This window comes from Carassius carassius, chromosome 47 (assembly GCF_963082965.1).
Source record: "Carassius carassius chromosome 47, fCarCar2.1, whole genome shotgun sequence".
NCBI classification, from domain to species: domain Eukaryota; kingdom Metazoa; phylum Chordata; class Actinopteri; order Cypriniformes; family Cyprinidae; genus Carassius; species Carassius carassius.
Window position 1 is genome coordinate 13,645,524 of NC_081801.1, and position 24,917 is coordinate 13,670,440.

Consider the following 24,917-nt stretch of genomic DNA (forward strand, 5'->3'; position numbering starts at 1 on the left):
GCCATTTAGCAGAAGCACTGCCATTTTTTCAACCAAAGCAGCTTATTACACGTAATTGTAGGGAGTTGGCTGCCCTGTACTTTTCATTTCAAACAGTTATGCACCCCGTGTTCTGAACTCTGAATAATTATTGTGAAAACTGGATGCTATGAGTAGAGAATAGTCCAACTGTCCATGTCATTTATGCATATCAGGTGCCAGAACATGTTGAACAATTCCCTCCATCGTCCACACATAGTCTATATTTAGGAGGAAAGTAACATGAGTTATAACTTATATCTGGCATATCATATTTTGATGGATGTGCAATGACATAACTGGTAACAAAATACTATCAGCATGTCAACTGCTGCAACTTATAGATATTGGAAGGTAATAATCCTTAGTAGATATGAACCTCAGAAATGTGTTCATTTTGTCTCTGTCTGCTAATAGTGATACATTACTGATCTATTTTTAACTCCACCCTACAGCACTCTCTCTGACACACCTGCTAGATCTCTGAAGGAGGGAAACGTTCAGGAGCTGATCGGCTGTACCACTCCAGCCGTTCAGCGCGCCCATCTCAGACGTTATCAACACAACAGATTTATTGCGACAGAAAAGATATATGTTTTCCCCCCCCCCCCCGTTTGTTTCGGCAAGAGACACAGTTGAAGGGGGACTCCTTTTTTAAGACGCTATGAATCTGTCCGGGTGCGTTCGGCAAGGACTTTAAATGCAACACACCCTTGGGCGCCCGGCGGAGAACCCCTGTTACGCACGAGGCGAGCGAGAGACGGGGGCATTTCCGAACAAATCTGTTAAATGGTTGAACTTTGAAAAATACGACAGTGGCTTTTGGAACGAGCATTTCACCTGATGGATCTTCAGAAACTCTGCTGCGGTGGGAATGGGGCTGTCACATGCCAACGGGACCGAGAGGAGAAAACTGGGGCAACTGAAAATGTCGTTGTTTTTCTTCTGAATTAGTCTGTTCAGCATACTACATATGAGACCAACGACAACTTCAAAAGAGAAGATTCCACAACATTGGCATTATAAACGCCCTGAGACTTTGCGAAATTAAGAAACAGTGTATTTGAGGAGGTGAGTATGATGTATTTGCTTATAGATTCAGGTATGGAGTCTTCAGAAGACGAATACAAATTGGGTAATGGCACCTGTTGTGAAGGGAATAGGGTGCATTAAACAGATGGATAGCCTACTGACGACACGTTCTTTATCGAATGGCATTTTTCCAGGGAACTCTACATAAAAAAAAGTTAGGTTGGCAGTAATGTCTAATGTTTGGACGATTCACTTCCATCTTAGTTGGCTTTTCTGGTCATAATTATTAAACTTTACACGTCTTTGTGGAATACGTGATTTATATTGGTCAGTCACAGCATAAAACGATACAATATTTACTAATGAAGCCGGAATAACTGACCGCTCGATCAGAAACCTGTTTGTTGAAATAAAAGCTCAACACAAATCCATTTTAAGTAGTCATATAATATCCAGGATGTTCTATCAGGAGTTAGGGTTGATTTGGCGATAACAATGATAACAATACATTATACAAATGTTTGTAGATTAAACCTATAATCTAAATAAACTGCCATTTTACGCTACATTGAAATTTTGACCAAATGTTTACAGCGATGCTCAATGTGTTTGAATACTATTGGTGGCTCGGGGTCTTCATTCACAGTTAGAGCAAGGTGATATTTGAAGGACTAGTGGTGTATGTCCCGTGTGAGTAATGGCTTGTCACTCCAGTTTCCAGAGGAGAGGGGACGGAGGGCTACAAGCCCACACTCCGAGCTTTTCGTCTGGGCTGTCCGTGCAAACGCAAGCGGCAGGGATTTCGCTCGAATATGCTGGGACGTCAGCGTAAAATGCCTTTAGATATTTTATTCTAAATGGGTCCGGAAAAGTATGGTTTAGAATTGCCTTTGCGCACTGTGGATGTGTCCGGTCCGTGTCCAACTAACGGAGAGGAAGGAAAGGAGCGGTGCGTACAGAGTCCCTCAGAAGACTCGCTTGTGATGCCCGCTGAGCGCGATCCGTGGAGGTAACAGCGAGGCGTCTAGCGTTCACTGCATGATGTAGCCTACATGGGTTAACAGAGTGGAAGAATTGTAAAAACAAACAAAAAAAAACCTTTATATTGTTTTTAATCAGAGGCAGTTTTGGTATTGAGTTGAGTCAAGTTTTTTGGGCAGATGGTGAACTGGCACTGTGTTGAAAGCTCTGTTCATGGTGTCTTTGAATCATAATTGAGTCTCAGGACCGAAGCTTGTTTTTTGTTTTTTAGATTTCACATCTATTGAAGGATTTTGATTGAGTGGATAATATGTTTTATTTTTTTGATTTGGACACAGAATCAACTCAGTTTTTATTGGTTGATTTATTGATTTATTTGAAAAGTACAGTTCTCATATTTAAAAATAAAAATAGTTTTAAGTAACATTATTCTTCATGTGGTAACAAATTATATAGTGAATTTAACCAGAGCAAACATAGATTATACGACTGAATCATTCGTTTCATTAATGGATGTTATTTTTAATAAGCTGACCATACAGAAAGAGTTAACATTTAAAGGTAACAATTGCACATTTTCACTTTTTAACAGTATGTGATGTGCCATAATCGGGAACTTTTATCATGCTATTGTCATTCTAAAGATATTTCACAAGTGTCTTGGTTTGCTTTAGTCTATCTTCATTATATCTCGAAGCTGATATTTCAGCCTTTAACTTCACATGCATGTTTTATGTTGAGAAAAGGTGATATTTAAACCATGGCAGAAGGGTTGTACTGTATTTTTGATGTGACTCCTATGAACACTCAGTGTTAAGTGCTTCACAGCATGCAAAGGGTCTCTGGAGCAGCTTTGACATTTCTCTCATGCAACTTCATTCATAATGTCAGATCTTTTGCTTCTCTGTCTCTTTCATCATCTTTTTAAAGACCATGGATTAACATTTTAAGTCTGTAATTTTTCTGTGGACTAAACATTTCGTTTTTGCATTTCAGCTTTGGCCTGCTTTCTCAGTCACCTTGTGAAGGTCATATAATTGTGTCTTAGATGCCGTTTGACTCCCTGAACAGAGATGTCCTATTTTGAACCCTTTGTTAGTCTGAATCTTTTTGCTTTGAGGGCGAGTACAACATTTGAATTGAAGGTGCATTCATGTTATTGTGGCTCATTATCAGCACTGTCCCATGTGTTTCTGTTTTGTGGTCATTTAATGAACTGGCTAACATGTAGGTGCAGTGTCTGTAACCCAAATGCTAGTGAACCCTCTTAAGGTGTCCTGGATCAGAGCCAGGAGCAGATGTGCAAAACCAAAAAGCCAAGATAGCAGCTGCTACTCACGACATGTGAAAACCTCACACCTTTTCACACACTGACCGATGTGTTGGTCCCATGAGATCCCATGAATCACACCGGCTAAAAGATCTCTTGAAAAAATCCATTAATATACCATCATATGCTATTTATCATACCAACAGTGAATGTCACTTCCTTTCAATCCCTCGCTCTTTCTCTATCTCATTTCTATTTTTAACTATTAAATAAACGCTCCCTGCTGCACTAAGGGTTTAATGTGGCAATTTTGCTCAATATCTATTCACATCAGCTTTCACGCACTGCCTGTGAATTAGATATGGGCCAGATTAGGATGTACAGGCTTTGGAAAATAATGTTTGTCAAGGTTACTCTGGCAACCTCAGTATTATGTACTTCAGAATCCGTTACCAAAGCAACAACATACAGTACAATTTGGCCTTGGTTATTTGTAATTTGCATGTCTTTTAGCAAGTAAATGCCAAGAAATGTAACTGTTTGAAATGTTCCAAATGACCCTATGTTGGCTTTTTTTAAACGCATTGTGTAAATTATAAAATTTTCTTCATGTACCATTCAAAATATTTTTGAAAAATGTTTCTGCTCTTATGCTCACCATGGCTGCCTTTGTTTGATCAAAATGACAGTAAACAAGTAATATTGTGAGATATTATTATAATTAAAAGTAACAGTTTTTTATTTTAATATATTTTAAAAAGAAAAAAGCAGGATCCACACTCACTTGTATACTTCTTAAAGATTTGTAAATATTTTATCATACAAAAAGCACAAATGGATCTATTTATATATCAAATAACTTTTAAAATGGAATTAAATCCTGTGATGGCAAAGCTACATTTACAAAATATTCAAAAGTTAATATATTTTAAAATACAACCCGAATTCCGGAAAAGTTGGGACGTTTTTTGAATTTTAATAAAATGAAAACTAAAAGACTTTCAAATCACATGAGCCAATATTTTATTCACAATAGAACATAGATAACATAGCAAATGTTTAAACTGAGAAAGTTTACAATTTTATGCACAAAATTTTGATTTCTGCTACAGGTCTCAAAATAGTTGGGACGGGGCATGTTTACCATGGTGTAGCATCTCCTTTTCTTTTCAAAACAGTTTGAAGACGTCTGGGCATTGAGGATATGAGTTGCTGGAGTTTTGCTGTTGGAATTTGGTCCCATTCTTGCCTTATATAGATTTCCAGCTGCTGAAGAGTTCGTGGTCGTCTTTGACGTATTTTTCGTTTAATGATGCGCCAAATGTTCTCTATAGGTGAAAGATCTGGACTGCAGGCAGGCCAGGTTAGCACCCGGACTCTTCTACGACGAAGCCATGCTGTTGTTATAGCTGCAGTATGTGGTTTTGCATTGTCCTGCTGAAATAAACAAGGCCTTCCCTGAAATAGACGTTGTTTGGAGGGAAGCATATGTTGCTCTAAAACCTTTATATACCTTTTAGCATTCACAGAGCCTTCCAAAACATGCAAGCTGCTCATACCGTATGCACTTATGCACCCCCATACCATCAGAGATGCTGGCTTTTGAACTGAACGCTGATAACATGCTGGAAGGTCTCCCTCCTCTTTAGCCTGGAGGACACGGCGTCCGTGATTTCCAACTAGAATGTCAAATTTGGACTCGTCTGACCATAAAACACTATTCCACTTTGAAATAGTCCATTTTAAATGAGCCTTGGCCCACAGGACACGACGGCGCTTCTGGACCATGTTCACATATGGCTTCCTTTTTGCATGATAGAGCTTTAGTTGGCATCTGCTGATGGCACGGCGGATTGTGTTTACCGACAGTGGTTTCTGAAAGTATTCCTGGGCCCATTTAGTAATGTCATTGACACAATCATGCCGATGAGTGATGCAGTGTCGTCTGAGAGCCCGAAGACCACGGGCATCCAATAAAGGTCTCCGGCCTTGTCCCTTACGCACAGAGATTTCTCCAGTTTCTCTGAATCTTTTGATGATGTTATGCACTGTAGATGATGAGTTTTGCAAAGCCTTTGCAATTTGACATTGAGGAACATTGATTTTAAAGTTTTCCACAATTTTTTTACGCAGTCTTTCACAGATTGGAGAGCCTCTGCCCATCTTTACTTCTGAGAGACTCTGCTTCTCTAAGACAAAGCTTTTATAGCTAATCATGTTACAGACCTGATATCAATTAACTTAATTAATCACTAGATGTTCTCCCAGCTGAATCTTTTCAAAACTGCTTGCTTTTTTAGCCATTTGTTGCCCCCGTGCCAACTTTTTTGAGACCTGTAGCAGGCATTAAATTTTAAATGAGCTAATTAAGTGGATAAAAGTGTAAAATTTCTCAGTTTAAACATTTGCTATGTTATCTATGTTCTATTGTGAATAAAATATTGGCTCATGTGATTTGAAATTCCTTTAGTTTTCATTTGATTAAAATTTAAAAAACGTCCCAACTTTTCCGGAATTCGGGTTGTATTTTATATTGCAACAATGCTAATGCTGTTACTGTCAGGATTACTGATCCCAAACTTTAGAATGTTATAGCGTATGTACATCCGGCACACAGGTCAAGTTTCAAAAGTGAACCAATCGACTCATCAATGGTTCTTTAAAATATTAATGTGCAGCATCCCTAGCAGCTGAGCCCGGTATCAATCGAACTCCACCCAAAGCTGCCTTCAGCTAAAGCCTCTGTTAATATCTATGGTAATTACAGTAGCACAGAGCCCTATTGAACAGCTAGGGTTCATCCTTGGTGAGCATCACCACAAATTAGCTGCTTCGCTCCCTCTGTCACCTCCTCATCATTTTCCCTTAATTCACATGAAACTCTCTCAACAGAGGCTCAGAGTCTCTCAGATTAGAATTAATCAAGGATTCCCCATTAAACTTTGGAACAGCTTAAGCTGTGAGGTATTTTAGATGTGTCTACAGAAACTCTCTCAGATTAGTGCATCATTTTAACAGCATCAGGGCCTAAAATGAGTAAATCAGACCAGACACTAAGACACATTCAACCATGGATGCCCTGACAGTAATTCAAATCCTTCATGGATGACCTGACAGTAACGAGTCAGGTCCTGGAGCCAGATGGATCTTGAGAGGACTAGAGAGGCTGTTTGGATGGGCCAGGATGTGTTTTAAGCCAGCAAAGTCAAGATCCTTGTACCTGAAGAAGGGCAAAGTGGTCGACAAGTTCCGGTTTTCGATCTCAGGAACACCGATGCCTACCATCTCCGAGAAGCCTGTGAAAAGCCTAGGGAGATACTTCAGAGATGCCTCAGGGACACAGCTTCAATAAAGAACACCTGTGAAGAGTTGGAGAAATGGCTGAAGAGCGTAGACAAAACAGGCCTACCCGGCAAATTCAAGGATTGGATCTACCAGCACGGGATTCTGCCGAGGATACTGTGGCCACTGCTTCTCTATGAATTCCCGATTTCCACCATTACAGACCTGGAGAGGAGAGTCAGCCACTATCTGAGGAGATGGTTGGGTCTACCACGGAGCTTAAGCAACATCGCACTCTATGGAAACAGCTGCAAACTGACACTACCTCTGAAATCTATCGAGGAGGAGTTTAAGGTTTTGCATGCAAGAGAGGTGCTGCAGTTCCGGAAATCAGCAGACCCAAAAGTCTCTGGGGCAGCGCTGGTAGTTAAGACTGGCAGGAAGTGGAGAGCAGAGGTGGCAGTGGAGCAGGCAGAGTCCCATTTGCGCCATGGAGTCCTAGTGGGAACTGTGGCCAGAGGAAGGGCTGGACTAGGAGTCGTTGCAGCCCCTGCAGACTGCCACAAACAAGGCTGGAAGGCAAGGTGCTTGCCTGTAGAGGTAGGGTGCAGAGGCTTTGCTGGACAGTCCCTGTGAAGGGCATATACTGCACTCGGCATCACAGGCGAAAGGAGGAGAAGAGCCATCTGTAACAGCACAGAGGCAGCGGAGAAAGCCTCTAGGTGGCTCTGGATTAAGAGAGCGGAACCGTGGTTGAGCTGCCAGGGCACAAGCTGAGGCTTGATCAACCTCAGCTGGGTCGCCTGAGTGAGGGTGTCTGATGTTCGAGAGACCCGAAACACCCGATGACCTCAGGATACATCACTGATGATGTGCCCTGGTGCATCAGAAGATGTATCAGTACAACAAAAAAATCCTGAACATAAACTGAACTTTTCTAAAAGTGTAATGTTTCCCATCAATATATTAGCAAAGTATTTTCCTCAATGTAGCTTACCCTTTAAAATATCTTGATTCAGTTTTACATATTTTGGTATTCATGTTACACATAAAAATGCAGATCTGTTTAAAGCAAATTAGACTCCTTTGTTGTTCCGAACTAGGGAGGATTTTGAACGAGGATCACTTCTGAATCTCTTCAGCTCTTTAGCTGCTCTTATTAATGCTGTGAAGATGTTTGTTGTCCCATGATTTTTATATTTGTTTCAATGCATTCCCATCTTTCTCCCCAATAATTTTATTTATTTTTAGTCTCCAAGATTCTGGACTTTATCTAGGATAAAAAGGTCCCCAGGTTACATAAAGTATATTACAGCGACCCAAGTCATTGGGGGTTTGGCATTACCTAACCAGAGGTTCTATCATTGGGCCACCAATATTAGAATTTTAAAATGATGGCTCCAAAATAAAGAGTTTCTTCCCTATTGGCTTATGATGGAAGCTAATTCTACCAAGCCCAGCTCACTGAAGGATTTTCTCCCATTCCATCTTTCTCACCTTTTGTTAAGAATTTGATAGTTAAGATCGCTCTTAATATTTGGGCCTAATTTAAGTGCTTTTTAGGATTACAGTCATAATCAATCCATGCTCCGATAGCCATTATCCATGTTTTTTCTCCCTGTCTGTTGGACACAGCATTTTTATTTTGGTCTAGTTGTGGCATTAATACATTTTATGATTTATATATTGATGCCATGTTTGCTTGTTTTCAACACATTAGGGACACATTTTCACAAAGCATAATTTGTTCAGATACTTACAAGTTTGTCGTTTCGATCAGGATGCATTTCCAGATTTTCCTCTCCTACCAAATGATACTCTTTTGAATAGGTTTTTTTTTTCACTCCGGTTTGCACAATAAAAGGTTTTATCTCACAAATCTACTTTCAAATCCACAGCTTTTGTCCTGCATCAATACGTATCAGACACTCACTAATTTTGTGCAAATTTGATTTCTGTGTCAATTTTACAAAAGCTAGATTGGCAAAAGTTTCTCCAGCATGTGACAGACGCTGTCAAAATCCAGCAAACCTGATTCAGATGTTTTGGCTTTGCACTTTACTATATAATATTTGGACAAATATTTTTTAAACTTTATAATTTATTACAGGGAAAAAGAACTGAAATGAATGCTCTCACTGCTTTGTTTGGAATTTGCCCCTCAGTACTATCCTCGTCAACTCTTATACAGTATGCAATTGCCTTTGTCACCCTGATGGCTAGGAGACTAATATTGGCAAATTGGAAATCCAAAATGCCCCCTTCGTATTCTTGTTTGCTAGCAGATATTCTTTATTTTATTAAAGATACGATTCTCATTCAAGAAGTGTTCAAATAAGTTTTGGAAGTTGTGGGGTCTGCATTTTCAGTATATTAAAGTGAGACAGTTGGGCCTGGCAGGTAAGGAGTAAGACTTGGTTTCTTATGGTTTAATTACATATGTCATAAACAGCTTGAATAACTGAGCCCTCAGACACACATTCACATTGGGGCCCATAGATCTAAGACCATAAAATTAAATTTGGTACAAATGTTTTCATTAAAAATCATTAACATAATATTTGAAGTGAAAAAAAATATTTATGTAAATATTGATGTAAATCAGGGCTCAACATTTTTTATAATCAAAATATATACAGTACTTGTCAAAAGTTTGGAAATGTTACGATTTTTAAATGCATTTAATTAAGTCTCTTATGCTCACTAAGGCTGCATTTATGTGCTCAAGATACAGTAAAACACTAATATTGTAAAATAGTATTACAATTTAAAATAACTGTTTTCTATTGTAATATATTTTTAAATGTAATTTATTCCTGTGATGACAAAGCTGAATTTTAAACATTATTACTCCAGTCTTCAGTGTCACATGGTGCGTGAGAAATTATTCTAATATGCTGATTTCAAATTGTAGTAATATTTCACAATAGTATTGTTCTACTGTATTTTTGATCAAAGAGATGCAGACTTGTTGAGCATAAGTAACAGTGTATAAATAATATAAAATAATAATAATATAACAAAATACTGTGTGTATGTGTGTATACAGTTTTTAAATCATGCAAATTTCTATTTATGGGTTTAAAGTTTTTGTTAAATCCATACTGAATCTGGAGAAATCGTTCACTGCTTTCACTGGAGTCTTGACAGTAGTGACAGGAAGATGAATTTAAAACTAAACGCTGCTCCAATGAACTCATATAAATTGGAGTGACAAGAGTTTTGTCACATTTTGTCACATCTTTTTTCTTTGGCCCATGTAGCATTCTGGACACATAAGCTGGATATGTATTTACCATTTATTCCAACCCTGACAGTCTCTTAAGATCAAATATGATCAACATCATGTATGTCCTGCTATGGATTTGCAATCTGTGTGGGCATTTATGCACATATTTGAATGAAATCCTTACCAAATATACTTGATTGAACAGAATCACAGATGTAAAGTTATGCGGTGTATAGTACACTGAAGACCTGTTTGCTTGTGCTCCATTCTTCTTTCTTGGTCTAGTCACTTTCTTTCAGCAACAGACATGAGATCATTACTCACTTTTGGAGTCTTCTGTGATGCTGCAGGCACAGTGGTTATGTGTTCATCGATTCATCTTAGCTGTTTGTTGTTCCTTTGAAGGGTGAAGATGCCTTTTCACCATGTGAGAGCAGGGCTGGTCTACACAGACAACTACCTGAGCACCTCTCTGTCTGAAACCAGTGAAGAACAGCTCGCCAACATCTCCACAGAAGAGCTTGGCGGTGAGTGAGAATGTGTGTGTCTGTATGTGTTTTGTTTGGATGGCTGCTATTTGTCTCAGTGTAAATGTATGTCATTTTAAAGAATGTGTGCTTATATTTAAAACATTGCCCCAGAAATGAAAATGCAGACTAATAAAATTTTATTTGAATTTAATTTAATTTAAAGGGTTCATATGATACAATTTCAATTTTCCTTTCCCTTTGGAGTGTTACAAGCTCTTGGTGCAAAAAGAAGATGTGTAAAGTTGCAAAGACTAAAATCTACCCTGACACTGCCCAAATGTTCACGCAGAGAAAGGCGGCGTAACTTTTATTCTCGCTGTAGTATTGTTGTTGCCACCACCGCCATGTCGTGGAGATGCAGTGTGTTTTATTGTGAAAGCGAAACTACTTTGTTTGGCCTTCCGAAAGAAGACGATATCTGCTTCGTCTTGCCTATTTCCTATTTGCCTATTTCCTGAACCTGCAGAGTAGCCTTCAATGCCAGATATGCTCAAAGGCTGTTTCTATAAAGTGAGGCAGTTCCAACTTTGCAAGGACAGTCTGGTGCTTCTGACTCACAGCCTGTAAGTACGTTTTTTATATTTAAACAATTTGTCACAGATGATTCAAAAGCATTTTGAGCAGTTTAGAGTAGCACTTGTTTGTCGATTCTCTGATCACAAATGCAGACATGGTTTAATGTTTATGCTGTGTGATACGCAATGCCACGCGTAAAAGCACAGTATAAGTCATTATAATCATTAATTATGTCCTCACTGGATGTCTCATTTGTAATGGGTTTTATTGGTTTTGTCTGGTCACGCCAGGACACAGCATCACAGTATGGTAAGGGGCATAACATTTCCGTCACACACTTAAGGTATTCAGCCAATCACAACGCACTGGATAGATGGCCAATCAGTGTACACCTCGCTTTTCATACCGATGAGCTTTGTAAAAATCGAGGCGTTTCAGAAAGGTGGGGCATAGAGGAGCAACAGTAATGTACATTATGTGGAAAACACATTGTATTACACCAAAACACAACATAATGTACTTACATCAAACATCATATGACCCCTTTAACAAATTCAAAACCTGCTTTTATTTGCTTTTAAACATATAACTTTTCTTTTTGAAGATTCTTCATATAAATCCGTTCCATATTGAACACGTTTGTCAAGTTTCCTAAAATAAACAAAAACATATAAAACCATAAAGGTTGTTTATATGATTTAAGTCTTCTGTGTAAAAACGTAATTCTCTCTCAAATCCCATTTTCCATTCAGCATATTTAAGAATGAATTTTGGTTATGACACATCCAAGAACCCAATGTGGTACTGGAAACAGTTATGTCATATCTGTCACAAGGCATTATGCATGTTTTGAATCTGAATGTCAGTGGTCATAAAGTTTGTTTGTTCTATGAACTATGCTATGACTGCTGTTTTTATAGAAAATAATTTAACATTTCTTCATCTGCATTGCACAGAAAAATAACCGCAATATTGTTTGTAACAAGAAGTTTACTACTAAAGCTTCTTCCTCCTCACTGTTTTTAACATGGTCATTCAGTAGAAATTAATAACAGCAACCAAAAGAACATCAGGGCTCATTCACATATGCCGTCAGTGTGATAAACATTATAAACCCATTACAGTTACTGCCCCGCTACAGTCGACTGGAACTGGAAATCTCACTTTCCTCATCTGGAATGTCTTGCTGGTCACGTGTAAAGGCAGTGCCTTAGGGCACACAAGAAGAAAATCGATGGTCTGACTGGTGGATTAGAGGGTGTTGTGAATACAGTGTGAAACTCTCAGATGGAAATAAAGTTTTGCAGCACCTCCTTTTAAAATGATTGTTTAGACAGACCAGGAACCGAGGGCTGGCCACAGTGGGAGGTTCTGAGGTTTGCATATTCATGAAATGAGGGACACAAAGTGAGAGTAGCAGTTCAGATGAGGTCTGTCTTTGAGATATAAGAGACAAAGAGGGCCAAGATATATAATGAGCCACTGGCTGAATCACTTTTTAATTTAATTAACTCATATTTAATAAAATCTAGTTGCCTTGTAATAAGCCTTTAGGTTATTGTCTAAATCTGGTAAAAAGTTACATTTAAGGAATAAAAAGAAGCTAATATATCATTAAGTCAAGATAAAGAGGCTTCTATGAAACAGGGTGTGTGGATAGTGTTGGGTTTTGCTAATGGCAGAGGAATTAAACCACGTTCTAATGAGAATGACGTTTTGTTCTTTTATGTTTGGGGTCCCAGAGCCACCAAGTACTTTATTTTGAAAATACCAATAGTAAAATAATAGTTTTAAAAATTAATTAATATATTCTTTCTTTCTTTTTTTTTAAATCCTCTTTTTTTGTTATGTACTTTCAGATGGTTAATTGTTATTTAGGGTGTGTTTACACTTGGTAGGTTTGGTTCAATTAAAATGAACTCTGGTGCGATTGCTCTATTAGTGCAGTTCAACTGAATAAGTGTGAACACTGCCTTCTGAACCTTGGTGTGCACCAAACAAGTGGCCCAAGACCTTTGTCAAGCGGTCTTGGTCAACATCCAAAACCAACTCTGGTGTGGTTCAACTGAAATATGAATGCTGTGCATTGTATGCACTTCATCATGAATTCTCATCCAGTAAAAATACCACCATATGCACAAAAAATAAGTGCATTTAGCCTCACACACAGAATTGTTTTTGATGTTAGGTGGGTTCCATTGCAAAACGTACATCATAAAAGTGGTCAAATTAGGTTTTGGCCTTATCCTTATGCCTTTTGTTTTCTATCTTTAGGTTCTGTGCTATAAATGACCATTTAAATATTTTCAGGGTGTCCATTTGAAGTACAACCCCAAATTCCGGAAAAGTTGGGACGTTTTTAAAATTTTAATAAAATGAAAACTAAAAGACTTTCAAATCACATGAGCCAATATTTTATTCACAATAGAACATAGATAACATAGCAAATGTTTAAACTGAGAAAGTTTACAATTTTATGCACAAAATGAGCTCATTTCAATTGTGATTTCTGCTACAGGTCTCAAAATAGTTGGGACGGGGCATGTTTACCATGGTGTAGCATCTCCTTTTCTTTTCAAAACAGTTTGAAGACGTCTGGGCATTGAGGATATGAGTTGCTGGAGTTTTGCTGTTGGAATTTGGTCCCATTCTTGCCTTATATAGATTTCCAGCTGCTGAAGAGTTCGTGGTCGTCTTTGGCGTATTTTTCGTTTAATGATGCGCCAAATGTTCTCTATAGGTGAAAGATCTGGACTGCAGGCAGGCCAGGTTAGCACCCGGACTCTTCTACGATGAAGCCATGCTGTTGTTATAGCTGCAGTATGTGGTTTTGCATTGTCCTGCTGAAATAAACAAGGCCTTCCCTGAAATAGACGTTGTTTGGAGGGAAGCATATGTTGCTCTAAAACCTTTATATACCTTTCAGCATTCACAGAGCCTTCCAAAACATGCAAGCTGCCCATACCGTATGCACTTATGCACCCCCATACCATCAGAGATGCTGGCTTTTGAACTGAACGCTGATAACATGCTGGAAGGTCTCCCTCCTCTTTAGCCCGGAGGACACGGCGTCCGTGATTTCCAACAAGAATGTCAAATTTGGACTCGTCTGACCATAAAACACTATTCCACTTTGAAATAGTCCATTTTAAATGAGCCTTGGCCCACAGGACATGACGGCGCTTCTGGACCATGTTCACATATGGCTTCCTTTTTGCATGATAGAGCTTTAGTTGGCATCTGCTGATGGCACGGCGGATTGTGTTTACCGACAGTGGTTTCTGAAAGTATTCCTGGGCCCATTTAGTAATGTCATTGACACAATCATGCCGATGAGTGATGCAGTGTCATCTGAGAGCCCGAAGACCACGGGCATCCAATAAAGGTCTCCGGCCTTGTCCCTTACGCACAGAGATTTCTCCAGTTTCTCTGAATCTTTTGATGATGTTATGCACTGTAGATGATGAGATTTGCAAAGCCTTTGCAATTTGATGTTGAGGAACATTGTTTTTAAAGTTTTCCACAATTTTTTTACGCAGTCTTTCACAGACTGGAGAGCCTCTGCCCATCTTTACTTCTGAGAGACTCTGCTTCTCTAAGACAAAGCTTTTATAGCTAATCATGTTACAGACCTGATATCAATTAACTTAATTAATCACTAGATGTTCTCCCAGCTGAATCTTTTCAAAACTGCTTGCTTTTTTAGCCATTTGTTGCCCCCGTGCCAACTTTTTTGAGACCTGTAGCAGGCATTAAATTTTAAATGAGCTAATTAAGTGGATAAAAGTGTAAACTTTCTCAGTTTAAACATTTGCTACGTTATCTATGTTCTATTGTGAATAAAATATTGGCTCATGTGATTTGAAATTCCTTTAGTTTTCATTTTATTAAAATTTAAAAAACGTCCCAACTTTTCCGGAATTCGGGTTGTATATTATCACATTTGGTTTATAATCAGTTTTCAGAAGATTAAGAAAAGTCTTGAAATATCTAAAGTATCAACCTGACACTTCAAGGTTAAGTATGTTATGAGCTATTAATAAAAGACAATTGAGGTCTTTTTGATGCCAAAATGAATTTGAGGTTTTAAAGATATTTGTTTTGAAGAAATGTAAAAAAAAAAAAAACATTCAGGCTTTGTGAAATGCAGGAAGTGCTCAGTTCAGCATATTACAACGCACACAGCACCTCTGCCTCTTTATCTCATAATAACACCAAGGTGGGTCTTTAAGACAGCAAAAAAAAGTGTAATACACCTCAGAAAAGATACAAGATACAAGTGTTATATTTGTCATTGGTGCTTGCGACTTGGTGTGGGATGTTTAACCCGAGTTGAACTAAAAAACTGGCACTGATGCCCTTTGAAACCATGGATAAACGTTCAGTAACAGCACACTAAATACACAGATGTGAAAACAGAATGAGCTGCATTTAGTATTTCTGCTGTTTGTGTGATAGCACACTGTGTAGCTGGTGAGAAAAGCAAGCATTATATAATACATATCGTCTAATGCTCACCAATGACATGCACAATCCACTTGAATTATGAATGTCAATTGAGTTATTTGTGTTTGCGGACCGTTCTGCATTTCTATTTTGTCTCATTTCTCTGTTTCTCTCTGCAGAGATCCGCGAGGCATTCCGAGTCCTAGATAGGGATGGGAACGGATTCATCTCGAAGCTGGAGCTGGGTATGGCCATGCGCTCTCTGGGGTACATGCCCAGTGAGGTGGAGCTGGCTATTATCATGCAAAGATTGGACATGGACGGTGAGTCAGTCTCTTTCTACATCTCCCTTATTCTCAAGATTATTCTGAGATAGCACTTTTCACACAAACAAAAAGAAATGTCTGTCTTCTAATCATCTGTGAAAACAGCTTTACAATCTGTCACAGACCCCATTCCAATCCTTGCACTGGACAGATATATGATATTCTGAACAGTTCATGCTACAGCGATCATAGATTTGAACATCAATTTATCCAGCTCAGGGGGGCTGCAAATACACCAGCAAGCGAGGTGAATTCTGAGAAACCTGCATCTTACTCTCTCTCTCTGTGTGTGTGTGTGTGTGTGTGTGTGTGCGCGCTTGTGTGTGTCCAGCTCCAAGGGTCCTTCACAGTCAGGTCACTGTTGACTGAACCAGTCATCCATGTTGACTGAATAGTTTGAGAACATGCATTGATTTAGTTCATCAATCTGTCTGGAAGGTTATAGCTCTTCTTGATCCGGACATTTTGTGCAAGTAGAACAGTTACAGATGTTGAATGAAACTCACACTGTGGGTCTAGGAAGATTTTTTTCACCTCATAATACGAATTTTGTTATTTGGGCTACATTTCAAGATTTTGACTCTTAATCATAAAGATCTTCTTTAGTGCTGCCCATAACCTTGGTACAGAATGCAGATACAAATGCACCTCTTTACTGTGTTTCATTAATAAATATTTTAAGATTCAATGGCAGAGTGAAGACGATGTTTTGCAGCACAGTGGGAACATTAGCGTGATAACAGCTCTCTCTGACTTAACACTTTAAGTTCCACTGTCGCTCTCAGCTGGTGTTGCCTTTCATACATCTCAGACGTCATTTTGTAACAAATTTTTTACAAAAAAATAATAATTTTTTTGAAAGAGAATGGTTGATAGCTGTTATGCAAGCCATAATAATAATGTTCACATGCCATAATATTTTCTGTTTTTTTTAAAAGATGTGCATGTAAGGTCAGGAACATGCACCGTAGGAGACAACAAGATTCAGTTTACCTTTAAATTTTAATAATTCTAATAATGAAAAAAAAATATTTATTAACCAGCTGCAAGTTGATCTGATTTTAATTTGCCTGGCGCATGATTTTTGCTTTATTGAATTAAACTGCACAGGAAACCTATGGCGAATGAAAAAAAATATAATTGTCAGTTTCATATGTAATGGTTAGATCAAGTCGATTTGAATATATCAGATCTGTAGCTTATTACTTAGTTCCAAGACCCTGAACAGTTTCATTTAGTTGAGCTGCACCAGTAAAAAACTGCATAATAAAGCAATCAGCAAAAGTTTCTGAGACTTCGGTGGATGTAGATTACTGATCCATGAAGGGCAACTAATAATTCTATTCTATTCTGTTCTATTATTTAACTGATGTTTAGAATTTTAATCAGCTGTTTTCATGAGGTGCAAGGTAAAAAAGTTTCAGCGACAAGCAATGAAAACTGCTATGCAACGTGACAAATTTTCAACCAGTCAGAATATATTTAATTGTTATATTTAGCTGATTGTTTTAAAATTGTTGCTTTTTAAAGATTCAGTTAAAAGAATAGTTCACCCAAAATGAAAATTTGCTGACCCTCAGGCCATCTAAGATGTACATCAGTTTGTTTCAGAACAGATTTGGAGAAATTTAGTATCACATCACTTGCTCATAAATGGACCCAATGCAGTGAATGGGTGGGTGCCGTCAGAATTAGAGTCCAAACAGCTCATAAAAAACATCACAGAAAAAAGGAAAAAAAAGTCCATTATATGACAGCAAAAGTAATCCAAATGTAAAAATAAGAAATGAGAATGCACAATTAAATATCCTATATCAGAAGATATTTATTCAATATGGACGGATGGATAAATGAATAAAAAATCTCTCATTTCAACTGATAACCATTATGGAACCAACATACAGTATTACTTGAACTAATTGAAGCTCTTTTTTATTATTATTCTTTCTGATTCTAATCCAGATGTTTTCTTCCTGATGCAGGTGATGGACAGGTGGACTTTGATGAATTTATGACAATATTGGGGCCTAAACTTGTTTCTTCTGAAACCAGAGAGGGCTTTCTAGGAAGTACTATAGACAGCATATTCTGGCAGGTATGGAAAGCTTCCATCTAATTTCTATATGTCAATTTTCTCTTCTCTTTCTCATTGTTTGAGTGTGCATTTGTATTCTGGATAAGATTACGGGTCACACTTTGCCCTCTCTACCAGCTTCATCCTTCCCATGACAAATGTCAAATGTGATTCTTCTCAGACTGTGGACTTCAAAGTGAGCAGGCAGATCTGCCCATTTCAAAGTGAACATTTGTTCATATAGTGAGGACAACCCAGTTTCACTTCCAAGAGATTTCTTTGAGCGTCGAGGAAGGCATATTAATAGAAAGATTTGTCACTAAAAAGGGAAGTATAGATCAGAATTAGTCATCACAGGCATTTGGGCAGAGTTTTCGCTCTCTCTTTCTTGTTAGGTCTTCATCTCTGCTTTTATTTAATATAGCTAACTTCCTGTCTAGAGTTTATATTTGCATGTTTATGTGTAGCATCCTTTGCTCAAAGAGGAAGCCGAGCGGTGTGTGTAGGAGTGAGGAACAGCAAGGTCACAGACACTGGTTGTCTGGGAGGTGATTTAAAAGCTCATCTCAACACACCTTTAGTGGGCCACAGTGACTCATAACTGCAACAGTAATCCAAGTAACAACATCACACCCCAGCATACCAAACACCCTCTGCCTCTCTGATGTTATTATGAGGCCAGTGCAAGTCTAATAATGGCACAATGACAAAACCTCCTGGGAAAATTTGTGTTTTGACAGAGTAGCTGTTATTTGGATCATTTCATAGTTTTCTGCTAGAAATCCTACAATTTTCTTGCACAGTTCAGTTTTTTTGAATATGTGGTTTAACATACGCTACTGTTCAAATGCTTGGGGTAAGAATTTTTTAAAGAAATTAATACTTTTAGCAGCAACTATGCATTCAATTGATCAAAAGTGATAAATAAATTCTGTTCTTTTGAACTGTTAAATTTTTAAAGAACCCTGAAAAAAATGTTTTCAACATTGATAGTACCAATAAATGTTTTTTGAGCACCAAAACAGCATATTAAAATGAATTCTGAAGGCTCACGTGGCACTGAAGACTAGAGTAATGATGCTGAAAATTCAGCTGTGCCATCACAGGAATAAATTACATTTAAAAATGTATTAAAATAGAAAATATGAAGTCATGAACCATTCAGAAGAAAGTTAGCTCTTATCTGTCAGCACAAAGAAGTTGTGTGTGTGTCCTCATAAGGGTGTCATCTCATTTTGGATTTGCATGCTGACTAGGACATTTTTCATCCCAAGAACCTCGAGGCCGTTTGTGTAACATGAAAGACTGAGCATGTATTAGTGGGGGCGTTTTAAAATGTTCTTAACAAGATTGTCAATGGGGACGTCAGAGTGGAGCCAAGAGCTACAGGCAGTCGTGGATTATTAGGAACGCATAGGCATAAACAAGCTTGTTTTCCCCACCCTGAGGAACACAAACCTGGGGAGTGTGTGTAGTGTTGCTGCCAAAAGCCCTGTTTTGACAGAGGAAATGATTTGAGACAAACACAGTCAGCATTAACCAGTATCACTAACAGCATATTCTAGCTCTATGTGTTGTATAATTCATATGTATATTTCGCTATTGTTTCAAAACATATCCACTGCAGCGACACCAGAGATGGAGATGCATTACATTATGTAGCTGATACATTGAATTATGTAGTCTACCTATGTTGTATTGCATTACTGTGCATTCTGTGATTCTATAGAAATGTAACATGTATAGATGTATTTTCTATACACAAAAGTTTGGGGTTGGTAATATTTTTTGAAAAAATACATTTATTCACCAGTGCTGAATACTAAATATTTAATCAAAAATACAGTATAACAGTAATATTGAGAAATATTATTAGGATTTTAAATGTGTATTTTAATATATAGCAAAATGTAATTTATTATTTTTGATGGAAGGAAGACATTTATTGGCAGGAATATGTATTAAGTTAAGAAGCCATTACTCAGTATTCAGTATTCAGTGTCATATGGTCAATCAGAAATCATTCTAATATGCTGAATTGGTTCTTAGGAAAGATTTCTTATCAATTTTGAAAACAGTTGTACTGCTTAATATCTTTGTAGAAACATGATTGTTTGATTAATAGAAATTTCAAGGTACATAGTTTATACTTTTGTAAAATTATAAAAGTGTTACTGTCACTTTGATCAATTTATATATATATATATATGTGTGTGTATATATATATATATATATATATATATATATATATATATATATATATATATATATATATATATATTCTTTTTCTTCCTGACCACAAATGTTTATACACTAGTGTGAATATATAAATATATTTAAATAAGATTTCTGTTTGTACCCTTTTATATTATATTTTTACATTTATATACTATGGCTCATGAATATTAGTTAATGTAATATCAGAACAAGCTCATTATTAATTGGCTGTGTCTTTTCTGCAAATAGTGACATCACAATCCACAAACTTTGCAAAGTCACTGGTCTGTTGGAGACTTGAGCTGGCCAGTAAATATGTCAACAAATGTTTAGTGCACAATATTCAGCCTACAAGTGGATTGTGCCAATAACGTTCTCATGAATTTATGTTTGTTTAAAATTGGCCCTCTGTTTAGTATTCACGTGAGCGAAGGACAATACTCCTGACTCTATTGTGTTCTGAAATGAAGATGAACATATTTTAGACATTTGAAGGAATAGGTTAATAAACAGAAGAGGAAGAAACTGAGTGAAATATGAAAAAGGCAATGTACTGAAATTATAGGAGTATTCAGGAGTATCCCCAGCAGTCACCACAGCATGGAGTGTGTCTTTTTTTCAACTTGCCACAGCTGACAACTCAATTAAGCCATAAATCAACCCAGCGCTGTCCTCCTCAATGTCCAGCCCAGATGAATGACACCAGCATCTCTCTAACATTGTCTGCTTGTATAGCCAGCGGCTTCAATGCTGTGCTAGAGCCATAACTGTCTGATAGTAAACTAAAAACCTCTGTGGATGCATTTAGAGCAGCATGACAAACAAACTCAGCAGGACTGGATGCTCAAATATTCACTTTTCAGAGCAGTTTGTGCTGACGAGTGCACAAGGGAGATTACCACTAGGCAGTGAATTTAAAATACTGCAAGCTTTTAACGACACAAGAAGACAGCCACATTAGCGCAAACCACAAGGCTTTTACTTCAGTTAGAGTTTAGATTTTTGAACATCTTTTGAATGAAACATCAAAAGGATAAAGTATTTATTTATATAATTTGAAGCATTGAGTTGCCAGACACTACTGGAACTTCGAGTTGAACCTGGTTCTATGGTCAAATGAAACTTAATAAAAGATCTTTTTGGCACACGAGATTGGGTCTTTAATGTTGCAGTCCTTTTCTGCTGGAGGTCCTGGATGTCTTGTTTGGATACATGGTATCGTGGGTTCTATCAAATGCCAACAGACAGAAAAAAATCAGACCTTTACTGCCTCTGCTAGAAATCTTATAATGGGCCTTGTTTGGATCTTCCATCAGGACAATGATCCATCAAAATCATTAAATAACATCAAAACATCAAAATCAACATGACAATTGGTCACTGAGCACAAAATTAAGGTTCTGTCATTGGCCAGCCCATCCCTGAACTGAACCCTATAGAAAACGAGAGGGTGAACTGAAGAGGAGAATCACCAGCATGGACTTTGGCATCTGAATGAGATGGAAAGGGTCTGTTTGAAAGGATGATCTTTGATCAGGAACTTTGACCAGGCATTCTCAAACCTCATCAGGCATTATAAGAGAAGAGTTAGAGCTGTATGTCTTGGCAAATGAAGGTTGCAAAAAGTATTGCATAAAACGGGGGCCAATAATTGTGGCTATTGGGCTTTAGAGAAAAACATTTATTGCATCATGAAAAAAGTTCAGTTGTCTTACTTTTTTTTTTTTCTTTTTTTTTTTTATTAAAGATCAAAAGGATCCTTCCTTTTGATTGCTTTATTTGCTTATGTTTGCCAAGGGGGATTGGTCATCAAATTTTTAAAATCTTTTTTTCTCTGGGAAAATATAAGATCAGTGGCAAAACAGTGAATCTTTGTGTGTTGTTGTTGGGGCTTTTTCATTGTTTCCAAAAAACGAACATTTTAGAGGGGAAAGCATTTGAATTTAAATTGCAGCAGTGCATAATATTTCATATGATGAACAAGATGAATGATTGTGAATGTGCGACTCCGATTGCAGACAATTTCTGACATGGTTTTCCAAACATCATTTGTCTATTATATAGCTGCATGTGGGCAGAAATCTCTCCTAGTAGTGTTACCTTCTCCATCTTGCCTTCATTCGACAACATGTGGCAGTTTCAGCTCATTTGCATAAAGTGAAACTTTTCTCAACTTTTTCACACTGCTGGACATGCCCACGGTTGCTCTGTGTCGCTCGGAAATCACAAACTTCTGGTCATTTTATCACTGCAATGGCTTCATGTTAAGACGCTGCTCTTTGTGAAGATAAATGTGTATGTAATTGGTTAATGACACCTGTTTTCTGCTTGTAATTCTCTCATGGCTGCTGGTATGCAATTATCCTGTTGATTGCCTTCTATCCTCCAGGACACTTCAGCTAATGGAAAGGGGATGGAAGGAGGACAGATGCATTGCTTCTTTCACACTGGCGGTCATTAACATGATGAGATAACAATCAGGCCCACAAGCAGATGGGTCCTAACTGTGTCAAATGTCACATGTGGAGACTGTGACAGAGACACTGCATTGGTTATGTCTTAAACCTCGTAATTGGTTCATCACCCTTGTCTGTAATGTATTTGCGATTGTTTTCGGATTGATTGTGCTATGAATGCTGAGTACTGCATGCATACATGTACATGCAAAATTTGACGTGCGTGGCCATGATCACAATAGACTCTGAGCAATTTAAACCAGTATTTAGCCAAGTCACAGTGCAAGTACTTGATCTGCTATAGCTGCTGTTAGAGTAAGTAGAGGTAATACTGGCCCAGGATGCATGGAGCTGAATGAAAATGAGTTTATTTGATGTAATGGATGGCTGATAAACCCCAGACCCTCCTGTTACTATCGCCCTGCTCTCAAACACACCATTCAAGCCCAAATGCCATCTGTTCAGTTCACACGTCGCTAAGTGACAGTTGCAGAACTGGCAGCTGAATTACAGGCTGTTAATGCCTTGGAAACGATTTCACAGAAGACAGTTGTATGTGTGTGTGTGTGTGTGTGTGTGTGTGTACTTCCAGGGTATAGATCAAGTCAGTAGGGGCATATCAGTGCACTTCCTCAAATGATTTTTCAGTGCTTTTTTGGCACGCATTAATAACATGCTGGAGTCTCTGATAAGACACCACAGACGGTCCCCCCGATGTCTTAACGGAGTGATATAGTATCGCTTGGCAGACTGTTTGAGATATTCTGAATCATCTTGTCTTGATTAAGGATTGGTTTACTTAGATTAAGCTGTGACTTTGAGGGGCCACTGAAAAAACAAGGAATAAAAATAGGTCTGTCAAATTAACATTTTAGTTTAATACAGTTAGATATTTTTAAATTAACACATTTAATCATGTCTGACTGACAATGAAATGTCAATGGAAACCATTTGAGCTGAAGTACAGGCAGAAATACCTCCTAAATGTATGTTGTCCAGATATTATTATTATTTATAGTAATAATAGTAGTAAATAAAGCAGTATTTTGTTTTTTGTTTACTCCTCTGCCATAATAATGTCTTCATCCACATTACCTTCATCCACAGTCAGACCAAAGTCAGACATATATATTAATAATAATAGTAGTTCTTAATAATTCAATAATAAGTAGAGTAATAATAATAATGAATAAAACAACAATATTTTGACTTCTAAAGGGCCACAATAATTTTTTTGAATTATCTTCAGTATATTGTCTTTTGAGTCCACAGTCAGTTCAAATAAATAAATCTTTAATAATAATAATAATTGTTGTTGTTATTGTTAATAATTTGATAATTTGACTTCTTAAGAGCCTTTTTGTCATTACTTTACTGCTACAATATTGTCTTTGAATGGTTCATCCTCATTTATAAAAAGCATGTTTTTTTGATCCAGTTTGTCCAAAGAGAGATGTACATGAATTTATCATTATTATTATTACAATTATTATTATTCATTTTAAAGAATACAATATTTTGACTTCTAAATAGCCTTTCTTGTACTTTAATTGGCTGTCACAGTAATGTATTTAAAATATCCTAATATGATAAATATTGACAGGCTATTGTTTGCATTGAATTTGATACAAAATGTGTTGCAGGAAACTTATTTGATTCATTTTTAATAGACTAAAAGCACTAATAAAAGTATTAGACATTTTTTTATTTGACCATCAAAAATAACTAATGCATGCTATTTAGTAAATCAAATGATGTTGTTCTATGCTGCGTCCCGAAGAGTCAGCTGATATGGTCGTTGCTCTTCTCTCCTCACATCAGTGTAGCTTATCACTCCATATCAGCATTAACGTGGCTCTGAGTTATAGAGGGGGCACAGGCAGACAAGGAATGGGAAGGAAAAAGAGCCGAGCTCTTATTTCATTGTGACAAATGTGTCTGGACACCTTTAACACGACACTTACCGCCCTCGTCCCGTGCTCAGTGGGTCAACCAAAGACATCAGCCTCTGACAGATTTCTTCATGGCCCATCTCCCCCAGCGTGCAGATCCACTTAGCCGTGTGACATGAGAGCTGGCCACAAACCAGACACACTTTTAACACCAGGTCTAGGTTTTGGGGGGAACTTAAACTTGCTCTGCTCCAAAACCTACTGAGCTGCCTATATGATGACATTTTAAATCATCATATATAAATCATCATCAAACGAATTCTATGGCATTGCATAGATCCTACCCAGAGTGCAGAACCATTAATTGTGAATGAAGCAAATGAAACATTAATTATACATGAACTGAAATGTTTTAATAAAAACAGTTCAGACTAATGAAAAATGTATCATTTTAATCAATATTTGTGTGTGTTGTGTATTTTTATGCTTGAGTGTCAGGTTATTAGTTTAGCAACATGCTAACATTAAACTCATGGTGGTCCCCAGCAATTGTTCGTACCTGATTAAATCATAAAAATGGGTTTTGTTGGTGTAAATTAATGCATTTATGGTTTATTTCATAGGGAATGCTATGACATGCAGAGTTGC

The 24,917-nt window shown here is 37.5% G+C and overlaps 1 protein-coding gene across 2 annotated transcripts in view; it reads left to right on the plus strand.

Annotated features, from left to right (window-relative positions):
- The first annotated feature begins 489 nt into the window (after positions 1-489).
- Positions 490-24,917, plus strand: part of LOC132130369 (calcium-binding protein 8-like) — a 32,089-nt gene continuing 7,661 nt past the window's right edge. Inside the window, exons 1-4 of one of the 2 annotated variants that reach the window (XM_059542067.1) lie at positions 490-1,089; positions 10,218-10,339; positions 15,484-15,627; positions 17,613-17,725. In XM_059542067.1, coding sequence (XP_059398050.1) covers positions 10,225-10,339; positions 15,484-15,627; positions 17,613-17,725 — 372 coding nt within the window. In that variant the 5' untranslated portion in view covers positions 490-1,089; positions 10,218-10,224. Of the gene's footprint in view, positions 1,090-1,750; positions 2,060-10,217; positions 10,340-15,483; positions 15,628-17,612; positions 17,726-24,917 lie in introns of those variants that run through there. The other variant, XM_059542066.1, reaches the window with a different exon arrangement.